The sequence below is a fragment of the Schistocerca cancellata genome, chromosome 2 (genome assembly GCF_023864275.1).
Source record: "Schistocerca cancellata isolate TAMUIC-IGC-003103 chromosome 2, iqSchCanc2.1, whole genome shotgun sequence".
Classification (NCBI taxonomy): Eukaryota; Metazoa; Arthropoda; class Insecta; order Orthoptera; family Acrididae; genus Schistocerca; species Schistocerca cancellata.
The window spans coordinates 464,341,736-464,355,341 of record NC_064627.1 but is presented as its reverse complement, the minus strand read 5'-3'; the positions used below and the strand labels follow the sequence as shown (position 1 = coordinate 464,355,341).

The following is a 13,606-nucleotide window of genomic DNA, read 5'->3' as shown; positions in this document are numbered from 1 at the left end:
GAACCATGACAAATTTGTATAATTTACATGTATAACTGTATTACAGATATGTGCCTCATTTGTATAAAATTATCATGTAAACTGTAATGTTCTTTGTAGGATGGTTTGAAAATGGACACAGCTGTCCGAAACTAGTCATCATCAAGAAATAAAAAACAGATACTTCTCAATGCAACTTTTGATGAAGCTACAACTATTTATTTCAAGTTGTGGACCTATTTTTCACCTGCAGCATGCTACAGGTTCATAAATATGTGCCTCGTCAGGCAGTAAAGGAGGCCTACACCTTTTTGGAGAAGATTCAGTTGACCAAAGCATGTGATAAGGTTTACTACAGCCGTGAAGTGTTTTCTGTGCAGTGTGATATCAGTGTATGCAAAGGTCCCGATATGCAGTAAAACTAAAAATGCAGTGGCATCTAAAACAGGGCTGAAATTCAATGGGTAACAAGTGAAATTAGGGAAGCATGTAGTTTTAAAGACAGACTAAACAACAGCATATATAGGCTACTCCTGAAGCTTCTTGTGTGCTTGGATTATTTACAGTTTCAAGTTTTCTATGAGAAGGTTGGGAAAGTAGTGGAAGATAAACTTAGGGAATTAGTTTTGAAGGACAATGGCAAAATTAAACATTTATGTGGGAAGCAGGTTTGTAATGATGAAGTCTATAGTGATGGGAAGAAGATCCATACCAAGGTTGATATGGTGGTAAACTTGATCAACATTTCCTTTACAAGAGAAGAGATGGCAGTCCTTAATAAGGGGTTGCAGCTTTCTCCGTACATCTCTCTTCAGATCCAGCTATAGCTTAAGTAAAGTCAGAATTTGCTCAGGGAAAACTTAATGCTTTGAAAGAAGCAAGGGTAGTGGTTAAAGCACAGCAAATTTCGTCTAGGGAACTACAAGGGAACAGGATGTTAGTGAAAGTGGTCAAATGCAGCTCATAGATGGAATAAATTGCAAATTATATAAGAATAAAGCAATAATAATAAAGGCCAATAAGGGTGCTACTTCAACAACTATTTTCGAAGCAGAACATAGGAATAAAGTGTTGCAGTTCTTAAAGGAAAATGAGATGAAACAAGTAGTTAAAGATCCCACTAGATATTATCATGTGGTCATCAAAAATAAAGTGGAAGGTATGTAATTCCTGCTACTCCACATGGAGAAATCTAAAAAACATAGTGTGGCAAATAGCACAGTCTTTCCTAGTGAGGCTAAGGAAATTCAACTCACAGAGGTATGATATAGCTTCCCCTGACATCATTAATCTCTACATAGAAGTCCCCATTCAAGAACTGCTTAAAATGTAAAAGAGAATTTATTGCACAATAGCTTCATGAGGAAAGGGAACATAATAGGGCTTATGGAGCTTTTGCAGTTTACCATGAGTTACCTCCCCCCCCCCCCCCCCCCCCCCCCCTCCCCAGTGGAGTGTATCCGCAGACAGAAGGTTTAGAGGTGGACAATTGTCTTTCAGGTCTGTTAGTGGACATTTTTATTAATAATGTAGAGTCAAGGGTATTTTCCTGCAATCCATGGTTAGTGAACACAATTACTTTCTATAAAAGTTATATGTGTGACACATTCCTTGTAGTAAAAGGAGGAGGGCGGCAGATAGCAGCTGTGCAACACCACGGGAATATTAAATATACACTTGACAGTGAAAAAGATAATAAAATTAATTTTTTTGAACCTAACAGTGATATGAAAGGGGAGTAAATTGGGTTTTCCAATTTTTTGGAAATGCGCCCAAACAGATGTGATAATTTGCAACGATGCTGATCATCTGGTGCAGCATAAGTAGGTCTTTTTTCACACAATGCTGGCATGGATGAACAGACTCCCATAAGAGGAAAGCAAAATTAATAAAGAGCTTAAGATGCTGAAACAGATTGTGGTGGCAAATGGATACAGAAGTAGCTTAATTACAAAGATATATAAAAACCATAGACAAGATAAGACCCCCATAGTAAGGATAAAAAGTTCTTTACAGTACTGGAGGCATATGTATATGAAACTGGCATCCAATTTCCTGGACAAATTTCAAATGGTATTTTCCACAAAGGGACACCTCAAGCACAGGCTAAGACACGGACTGAGTAATGGAGTTCATAAGGGTAATGTTCAAAAATTGAGGCATCAGGGGTTTATAAGCTGAAGTGCAGATCCTGCGATAAATTTTATATAGGTCAGACGGGCAGGTCCTTCTCAGTTATGTTCAGGAAGCTTGTTAGTCAAAATAACAGAAAAGAATTTGGCCTGCATTTAAGGAATGAAGGGAATGTAGCTGGGACAATACAGGAAACAATGGAAGTGCTGCACATTGCTCTTAAAGGCCTGCAGTTGGAGGAATTAGAAATTTACAGAAATATAATCAAAGAACCAGATAAAGTACTCAATGAGCAAGTAGGTTTTGGATATAAAGGGTTTTTTGCTCTGTTTAGGCAGGAGTTGTAGTTACTGACAACTTTGGGAGGGGATACCTACTCCTGCTATTGGATGTGTAGTGCTAGCATAAACAAACTATAAACAGTTGGTACCTGTGTGTTGTGGCACAATGACATAAAGTATTTTACATCATTTTTGACCTGTCTCTCACCATGGGCATTTACATAATATACAGGTGATTTTGCATTGTGAGGAGCATGGTTCCCTAGATTGGAATATAGAGGGTGAAGTTGTGTAGCCCATGCATTAATGTGACTGTAGTCCACTGCAATAGTTTAAAGACTGAAATGTGCTTACTACAGCCAAATTTTGAATATCATATAACTGGTGGACATCGTATTATCCTCATTTGGCTGTTAATAGTATGTCTAACATGGTTTTTCATTTTATTTGCACCTAATGGGTTACTATACACCAGAATTTGGTTGATGTTGTATTTTAAGTGGTTATAAAGAAACTGTAGTAATTCCTAACATGAGATGATTTTGCTTCTCAGTGGTTTACATAACTGTATTGCAATAAGCTGGTAGTGATTTTGGTCTTTGTATGTGTTTGCGAATGCTATGGTTTGCGATCCTGTAGTAATGAAATTGTAATGATTTTTACTCATTGGAAGAATGAATGTAAAGACCATCAGTACTTTGGTTTGTAAGTTTTAACTGCAAATACCTCTAATCTCAGGCATGAGAGAGATGTATGTAAATTAATGACAGTTGTTGAGACGATTTTTCATGGGTAACTTTCGTTTCATTAGATACTATATTTCATTAAAGTGCAATGAACAAAAGTATGACTGCTGAGCATAGTCTATGGTGCTGTAGCGCAAAAGTACTTTAGTGTATTACAGCCACTTGTGACTAATGGTATAGTCACGGCTTTTTTGATATTGCAGTGGGAATAAATGCCATTGTTTATGCCATGTACATAGCAGTTTGCATTGGCCTATAAGTGTCTTTCTGAACACAAACACTGCAATGCAATTTATGCGTCCTAATGTGCCACTTCATACAGAAGATTAGCCACATAATACGAAGTTTAATCTGCAATAAGAAAGGGTTTGTTATTGTTATGATGTATTTTAAAGATTGCTCATCTATCAGATTTTTGCCAATCAGTGGTTTTAGAGTAACTTAGTTACATTTTAATACAGAGGTGTGCTCCCATACCAGTTTGCACTGTCCTAAGTCAAACTGTATAATAAGTCTAATCTCTAAAACGAAAGAATTTATTGTTTTTATAATGTTCCTTAAAAACCTTTATAAAAATGCATTTGCTCATTTACATCTGGTGTGTGCCAACTGGCAGTGCTTAACATTCAATATTCGATGCGTTGTCTTACTAGGTGCACTATAGATTCATTTTGTAAAAAAGAAATGTAATTTTTACTCACTGGAGTGCAGCACATAGAATCATAAGAATCTGTTGTAAATGAATTCCCTGGTGTTCGAGTGTTGGTCATAGCTCTTTGAATTGAACTGTGACTGACGCCCAAACAACAGGGAACTAACATGCATCAAGATTAGAAAAGAGTGCATTGATAATGGATAGGCACTAGCCAAAATCGGGATTTGCATAATTAACCTACAAAAAAAGGATGACTGATTGCTGCTCTCTATAATTTATAAATCGCATAACAGTCGCTGAGTGCACCCACTTTCCTAATGGAAGGTAACCTGATGATATTACAGAACTGTGTGCCTCTTTATCGATGTACTGCGTCATTTTGTTTTGACCTTTCTAGCTCTAAGTGACACAAGAATTTCAGTGCATACCAGTCATGCATGTATCTACAAACAAACATGAAATTTATAACATAGCTTTATTTTTTGACATTATAATTAAGACTTTATGACTATCCCTCATATGGATAAGACAACAGCACAACTTAAATACCTGGTTGAGTTTCTTCCATAAATTCAGTATGGGAGCAATGTGTTTCTGCCATTTATCTCTGTCAAATTTCTGAGAACCCTCTGTTGGCAGGATTAATTCTGGAAAGGAAGAGAAAAGTAAAATGGGATTGTTAGAGAAAACAGCAATGAACATGAAAAAGTTCTACAGCACTGGAAACTTCATATCAGAAACAATATAGAACCATTCAACAGCAGCTTACTGATACATGGTGCATACTTTACATTCAATGTGACTTGGTACTTTTCACAAGGGTGCCGGGAGCAGAGGTATCAGTACAGGGGAGGGAGGGGAGAGATTAGTGTTTAATGTCCCATCAATGAGATCATCACAGATGGACCTCAAGCTCGGATTGAGGTAGGATAGAAGGAAATCAGCCGTGCCCTTTCAAAGGAACCATCCCATCATTTACCTTAAGTGATTTAGTGAAGTCACAGAAAACCTGAATTAGGAAGGCTGGATGAGGATTTGAATAACCATCCTCATGAAAGTGTAATAAGCACTGTGCCACCACTCAGTGTGTATCAGTAGAAGTCAGCTGATACTGATTTTCTTCCACTTTGTGCCAGCCATTATTAGCAAACAATTACTGTTTGTGGTAGCAATGAGTGATGTAACAACTCTAAAAATTTTACAAGCTCTTGAGCTACCACTCTTTTTCCAGTTTCAGTACACTCATACTTGCAGCCATGAATTTGGATGGTGAGCTTAATGTATTCAGCTTCAGTATCATCTTACACTAGCTTGTTCACCAGCAAGAAATGTGACAGCCAGTGCCTTCATAACCAAAAATCTTATGTTGATGAGTCTCAGTTTCAGAACTTAATGTGGAATAGAAAGACACTTAAGGAGATAGCAATGAGAAAGTATTTCCAAAGATTACAGGAAAAACTTCCACAGCTCCTGGACCCAGATATATAGATTCTTCTGTTGTTCTGACTGTTTTAGTTTCCAGTTGTGAGAGAGAGCTGCTGTGTTGTAGAGTTTCTTTTTGTCCATTTATTGAGTGCCCTTTCCACTTAAAGAAAGTTTCAACACTTTCCCACTTCGGTCTTCCTTTCCACTTCACGCAATGGGCTCTTGCTACCAAATGATCAAGATGCGCTACCATATTGTTCCCCTTTTATGTTGGTAAGTTATAAACGGCTGCTTAATTTGAAATAAAGAGTTTCGATTACTGCTTAATGAAAAGATGATTGGATCCTGTATGTTCCAACAACTTGTTTCACATTTGATACTTCTGACTTCACAAATACTTCTGACTAACATATGGAAACAAACATCCAGACCTCTTTGTGCCAAAATCTTTCTATTTGATCGTGAGATTGCATCTGTAATATCAAATATAAGTACATTTGAATGATGAACCTTGGCAGCCAGAGACTATGGTCATGTGCATGAGTGTGTGTGTGTGTGTGTGTGTGTGTGTGTGTGTGTGTGTGTGTGTGTGTGTGTGTATGATGATGGCTTGGTTGATCGAAAACTTTGTTTGACAGTCTTTTTGTTGTGCCTGTCTGCGGCTCAGCGTCTCCGCTACATGGTGAGTAGCAACTAATCTTTTCATAATACTGTCATTATTCCATCCTGTATTTTTCGTTGTCTGATTTTGTAAGTTAAGTAAAGAGACATTTGTCTCACATCTCAGAGTAGAAATCAAAACACTTATTCTTAGGCAGAGGCTTGTAGAAGAACTCAAGTTTAAATAATATTTGATCAAGCACAAGAGCTAGATATATATCTAGCAGAATAGTCAGAGACTGAAAGAGACCCCAGTGATATACAGTCCCAGTAAACAAACTTATAAAGAAAAACTGATTACTGTGCAATCGATGTAAAACAAAGCATATGAGTATAGCTTGAGAGATGCTGTATGGAACCCTTCTGGCTGTAAAAGAGCAATCTGTGAAGAGTTCAGTACAGCCATACAAGAATCTTACTAAAAGAACTCTCACAAAAAACAAAGAAATTCTGGTCATAGGCAAAGGCTGTCAGTGGCACCAAAGTTAGTGTTCAGACACTCTGGATTATATGGGAACTGAAATGGAAGTTATCACAACAAAATCAGAAATACTGAACTCAGTTTCAAATGCTCCTTTACAAAGGAGAATTCAGGATTACTATCGCAGTTTAGCTCTTAAACCACTGTAAAGATGAGTGATACTGACTGATCTGGACAATCCTAACCTGGCTGTATTACAATGAATTATCTGAACATACAGACCTGTAGTTATCAACATCATATTTTTTTCTCCTGCTTGTAAATAGGTCAATCAGTCAAGAATGCTAGCAAAGTATTTCTGCTAGATAGAGCAGATAAACAGTTACTAGCATCTCACTTAGTAAACTGAATTCACTTATTTCCAGTAAGATGGATGTAGAGGGAAAGGGCAAAGTTTAAGCAAATTGTAAATCATGGTTTGGAGAATAATGTGCACAGTAAGTGGATAAAGGATGCAAAAGGCCCATCATGGTTTAATAACAAAATTCAGAGGATGCTGAGGAAGCAGCGGCTGTTGAACTCTCGGTTCAAAAGGGAAAGCATAAATGACGGCAAGTGAAGGTTAGTACAGATTTATGCATCTGTGAAAAGATCTATGCACAAAGCATACAACAACTACTACTGTCACACCTTAGCAAAAGGTACAAGCATATAGAATAACTTCAGAGATATCTGAGTGGCTAAAAGACATGTTACGTAATACAACACAGTATGGTGTGGAAGTTGAGTGGCTGTAGGAAGATACAAGATGACTTATACCAAATTTCCAGTTGGCATGATGAACTGCAGCTAGCCCTAAATGTGGAAAAATGTAAGTTAAGATGGATGCATGGGAAAATCAAACCTGTAATATTCAGATACAGTATGAATAGTGTCCTGCTTGACATAGTCAAGTCATTTAAATATCTAGCCATAAAGTTGCAAAGCAATATGAGATGGAATGAGCAAATGAGAATTGTGGTAGGAAAGGCAAATGGTTGACTTCGGTTTATTGGGAGAATTTTAGGAAAGAGTGGATTACCTGTAAAGGAGACCACATACCGGATGCTGGTGCAACCTATTCTTGAGTACTGGTCGAATGTTTGGGATCCATACCAGTCGGATTGAAGGAAGTCATAAAATAAATTCAGAGGTGGGCTGGTTTACTTCTTATCTGTAGGTTCAAACAACATGTGTTATGGAGATGCTTTGGCAACTCAATTGGGAATCCCTGGAAGGAAGGCGACGATCTTTTCGAGAAACACTACTGAGAAAATTCAGAGAATCAGCATTTGAAGGTGACTGCTGAACGATTCTAGTGCCACCATCATGCGTGCGCAAAAGGACCACGAAGATACGATATGAGAAATTAGGCCTCAAATAGATACGCATTTTTCTCTCACTCTATTTGTGTGCGGAACAGGAAAGAAATGACTAGTGGTACAAGGTACCCTCCACCATGCTTTGTATGGTGGCTTGCAGAGTATCTATGTAGATGTAGACGCAATTTTGCCTTAGAAAGCACCTACCTGGAAAGAAGTAACTAAGTACACTGTTAAAGCAAGTTCAGATTTTTGTCTGAACAAAACCCTATGAATTTTTACATCTCAGAGACTTAACTGCTGGCTTAATTTTCTTTCTACTCATTTCCAGTAAGTCTATGAAGCTGTGGCTACATTTCATCCACAGCAGAATAGGAACAATAACTAAAGATTCTGCATATTTCTTTAATGTCAGTAAGCCTGCCCAGCTATCCGCACGGTCTAATGTGCTGCTTCCTGAGCGGGAAGGCGTGCCTGTCCCCGGCACAAATCCACCCAGCAGATTAGTGTCGAGGTCCAGTGTGCCGACCAGCCTGTGGATGACTTTTAAGGCGATTTTCCATCTGCCTTGGCGAATGCAGTCTGGTTCCCCTTACTCCGCCTCAGTTACACTATGTTGGTGATTGCTGTGTAAACACTGGCTCCACATATGTGTACATCATAATTACTCCACCATGCAAACATTTGGGGTTACTCTTGTCTGGTATGAGACATTCCCAAGGGGGGTCCACTGGGGCCAAACCGCACAATAATGCTAGGTTCAGTGTGAGGTGGGGGTGGGGTAGGTGGACTGCTGTGGCCTGTTGTGGGGTTGTAAACCAGTGAGGGCTACAGCGGGACAAAGCCTATTCACCGTTTCTAGGTCCCCGGTACAATACACAACGTCAGTACTATCTTTATTGAAACTTCCTCTAAGGTTAGAACTGTGTGCCAGCCTGTATCTAGAACCTGATGCCTCTGCCTTCTGGGGCAAGTGCTCTACTGACTGAGCTATCCAAGCAAGACTCCCGACCCAGTGTCACACCTTTACTCTGTCAGTATAATTTCTCCTACCTTTCAAACTTCATAAAATTTCTCCTGCATATCTTGTGGAACTACCGTATTTACTCGAATCTAAGCTGCACTTTTTTTCCGGTTTTCGTAATCCAAAAAACCGCCTGCGGCTTAGAATCGAGTGCAAAGCAAGCGGAAGTTATGAAAAATGTTGGTACGTGCCGCCACAACTAACTTCTGCCGTCGAATATATGTAGCGCGACAGAGGCAAGCTTTGTAGGCACAAAGATAAATACTGGCGCCAAAACCTCTGCGTCAGTAAATAAATTAAAAAAAAAAGTGGAAGACGAGCTTTTTTTCTCCGCCGCGAGTTTCGACCACTGCATTTTCATACATTATCCAACGAAGTAAATACAAATTCCGTATTGTTAATCTTCGAATGTAGCACAATTTCAGTGTACTATGAAAATCTGACTGGCAAGACTGTCTGGGATGTTTGTCAATATGGCCAACTCTACGTTCTGAATTTTTTCCTATCTGTGAGAAGAGATGGTTGCTAATAGGAACCTGATGAAATTTGAATCACATACAGTATTCTCTTCACCATAAGAATAATACGAATATAAACATTTTGCCATGTATTCTTTTGTGTTTGCTGCTATCTCATTTAAATCCTGTCTGCCTAATAAACTACGAAACTAGAGTGAGACAACAGCAAACGTGGAAGAATACACTTATCGTGTCATGTTTATATTCGTATTATTCTTATGCCTAATAATGATACAGTCTGAAATGAAGCACGGCAAGTGACTAGATTTTTAAATCTAAGATGACTCTAATTTCTGTGCAGAATTTGATGTAATAAAGAAGCGGCCGCAAAGATTTTCAAACAGAGAAAAATTTTCGCCAACTCTCGTTCAGAACATGTTCTATCATACGCAGTCTATTATTTGATTCTTGTTGATCATTATCAAAGAAAGCAGCAGTGTAAGTAACAACAAATAGCAGTCTCTTGCCATTGTTTCGCTAATGAGACGATTCCTCTCTTTTTTTTTTAATTGTACGCGGCGGTAGCGCGCACAAAAGCGAGCCGCGACAGGCCATAAACACGCACTATCAGAATGCGACAAACAATGCATGACACAGTGCAGTAATGCATTTTCAGCTTAAGAGTGACGCAAACACCTATAACAAAGAAAACGGCACTTATCAGATCAAAGCAAAATAAGCAATCGATTCAAACCAGACGAAGCACGTGAAAAAGGAAGGGTACCCGTATAAATACGGACGGAGCGCCTGACGCATAGCAATGGCTACGTGGTAAAGCTTAACTGCTAAGCTTACGACTTGAACCAAACTACTGTAGCTGTATTGTCATTCATTCGACCTAAATTGTGTCTCATATTACAATGGACCAACTTTGTTTCGATTTGGAGGTGTGGCCTAAAACTTTTCTCTCCCCTTGAATTTCGAGTCTCAAATTTCAGGTGCGGCTTAGATTCGGGAAATTTTTTTTTCCTTGATTTCGAGTCTCATTTTTCAGGTGCGGCTTAGATTCGAGTGCGGCTTAGATTTGAGTAAATACGGTAGCACTACTGGAAGAAAGGAAATGAGATGAGGCACTGATGGAAGTAAAGCTGTGATGACTGGTCGCAAGTCATCCTCGTGTATCTCAATTAATAGAGCACTTGCCCCAAATTGCAAAGGTCTCGGTTTGAATTCCAGTCTCCACACACACACACACACACACACACACACACACACACACACACAAACACACAAACACACACACAGCAGAGCAAAAATTCATTTTGGAAACAATCCTCCAGGTTGTGGCTCAGTCATGTCAATACTTTGTGGCCCAGTTTTTGTTGTACTGATCACACAAAATGCCTAAATCTGATAAGTTTGATGTTGGAATTCTATGATTTATGGCAAGGATTGTGAAAGACCAAATACATAAACTCTGGATTGGTTCAATATTTTTTCTGCAATAACCATCAAAATTCATGGAGAAGAGTTCAAAAGTTCGAGGTTTGCTGATGGCACTGTAATTCCGTCAGGAACAGCAAAGGACTTGGACAGCATCTTGAAAGGAGGACATAAGATGAATCTCAACAAAAGCAAAACAAGTACAATGGAATGTAGTGAAATTAAATCAGGTGGTCCTAAGGGAATTAGATTAGGAAACGAGACTCTAAAATAGTACAGGAATACCTGATGATGGCCAAAGTAGAGAGAATATAAAATGTGGACCAGCAATGGTAAGAAAATACTTTATGAAGAAGGGAAATCTGTTACCGTCAAATACAGATTTAAGTATTAGGAGGTCTTTTCTGAAGGTATTTACTTGGAGTGTAACTGTGTATGGAAGTGAAATATGGATGATTAACAGTTTAAACAAGAAGACAACAGCGACTTTTGAAACATGGCATTACAGGAGAATTCTGAAGATTATATGCATAGATCATGTAAATAATGAGGAGGTAGCACTTTGTCTTCAGGCCATGAGTGGCCTACCGGGACCATCTGACCGCCGTGTCATCCTCAGTGGAGGATGCGGATGAAGGGGCATGGGGTCAGCACACCGCTCTCCCGCTCATTATGATGGTATTCTTGACCGAAGCCGCTACTATTCGGTCAAATAGCTCCTCAATTGGCATCACAAGGCTGAGTGCACCCCAAAAAATGGCAACAGCGCATGGCGGCCTGGATGGTCACCCATCCAAGTGCCGACTACGCTCGTCAGTGCTTAACTTCGGTGATCTCACGGGGACCAGTGTATCCACTGTGGCAAGGCCGTTGCCAAATAATGAGGAGGTACTGAATAGAATTTATGAAACAAGAAATTGGTGGCACAGCTTGATTAAAAGAAGGGATCAGTTGATAGGACACATCCTAAGACATTAAGAAATCATCAATTTAGTTTTGGGGGAACATGTGGGGACGTAAAACCCATAGAGGGAGACCAAGAAATGAATACAATAAGCATGTTCACCAGGATGTAGGTTGCAGCAGTTATTCAGAGGTGAAGGGGTTTGCACAGGATAGAGTAGCATAGTGAACTACATCAAACAGTCCTTACACTGAAGATCGCAACAACAACAACTATTTTTTCTCAGACTGGGTTTGTACTATGGAAGGTCAGTGTCTCAGTTTTCTCCATAAATATTTTCATATTAAATTCTCTGGAAACATGGTTTAAATTATATGGTAACTCTGTCTTCAAGTTATCATCAAATATTATAAAAGGATTCTTTAAATCCATTTGCTGCATTGTGGTGACTTCATTATACATATGTTAAACAGTCATGTTGACAGATGGCACCCTTGTCTGTCTCACTGATTTATATTAGCAGTAAGTTTATCAGTATCATTTGTTCTTACTATTATAGAATTGTTCCTATACAGTGAGTGTATTACATTAATAAGGTGGGCTGATATGACTCCTCTTTTAAAATATCCTGCAGTAAATCTCTCTGAACACTATCAGAAGCCTTTACATAATAAATAAATAAATAAATAAATCATATGCTGTCTGGTTGAGCTAGAATAATTTTTGGTTCATTCACTACCAAAGTTTCTTTTCACAGCTCATCCATAACTTTTTAAATAATCTAATTATTCTTATTCTAAAATCATGTTAGTTTATAGATTATCTCCTTTCTGTTTACTTAATTGTTTCATAATTTTATAGACCTGATCTTGATGTTCCCACATATAATTTTCAATTTCAGTAAAATCACTTATTAAATGTACACCTAATACTAAATATTAATTTATATGTGCATTGCAATGATGAATAAGTTCAATGGATGAAGATTAAACTGCTTGAAGAAATACAGCAATCATTTATTTTTTATGTAGCTTTATTTATGCCAGGATACATTTAGGGTTTTCAACCAACATCAGTGATATACATTTATGGTAAGGTGTGTGTGTTGATTGCATTTTGAATTTTCACCTATCTTTAACTGGCATAATACATTTATATCTTCATCAATACAGCTGCAGTGTTCAAAAATGCATTGTCAGAAACACTGCACTGATGAAAATAAATGTATTATGCTGATTCAAGATGCAAGATGCAGCTTGTCTTAAATAACAATATATAAAAAATGGCTAACTGCTGTAGAACAACAGCACCATTCGCAGTAAAAAAGATAGACAAGGAGTAAATTATGCTCTCTAATAATTACTTCATTTATGTTCTCCACTCATTAACGAATCTACGAAAAAACCAATAAATTTACGTACTTTTCAACTCAGAGATGACACCTTTGCTCACTGTCTTCTGCCAAGAGCGTTCAATGTTGCTAGGCAAACCAAAATATGTAGGCTTGTCAGTATCCGAGAGTATGTGGATGGCTTTATAATAATCCTGAAATATTAATGAAGAAAACAATTAGCAGCTTATAAAACTATTAAGGATACACTTATATGATTATGATTAGGAGACTGTTCACACTAATATTACACTATCTGACCTAATTACAATATCTGTTCTGTTCTGTTCCCACATGGGATTGCCACAGCTCCCTACCCGACACCTTCTCAGTTGGCATATGGAGAGATGCCTCTCAGATAGGAGGAAATGTAGTACCCCGGCTGGATCAAAACTAGCAAGCAACCTTTGATTCCAGGTTGGAAGTGGTTTCAACACAGTGTCCATAATCCAGAGGAGCAACCTGGCAGAAGCCTCTGAGACTAATGGCTTCAGATGGAAGAATGAAGATGAGATGACAGCTGTCTTTCTGTAAGATTTTTTAGCATATGCATGATGAAAACTACATTCAAATATTCCGAAAGGTAGTCAATCCTTTGTCAGAATGGCCAACACAAACAGGTTTCCAGATTCTGGAGCAACCAAATCATGATGCAGCATTGTAGAGTTAGAGCTTCTGAAGACCTGAAAACTACACACCAAGAACAAGCACATGATATGCTCACAG

General features: G+C 38.4%; 1 protein-coding gene across 1 annotated transcript in view; it reads right to left on the bottom strand.

Moving 5' to 3' along the window:
* LOC126161972 (cytoplasmic dynein 2 heavy chain 1) overlaps window positions 1–13,606 on the bottom strand; it is a 778,966-nt gene that overhangs the window by 10,441 nt on the left and 754,919 nt on the right. Inside the window, 2 exon segments of the mRNA XM_049918163.1 lie at window positions 4,344–4,441; window positions 12,912–13,035. Of these exon segments, the coding sequence (XP_049774120.1) occupies window positions 4,344–4,441; window positions 12,912–13,035 (222 nt within the window).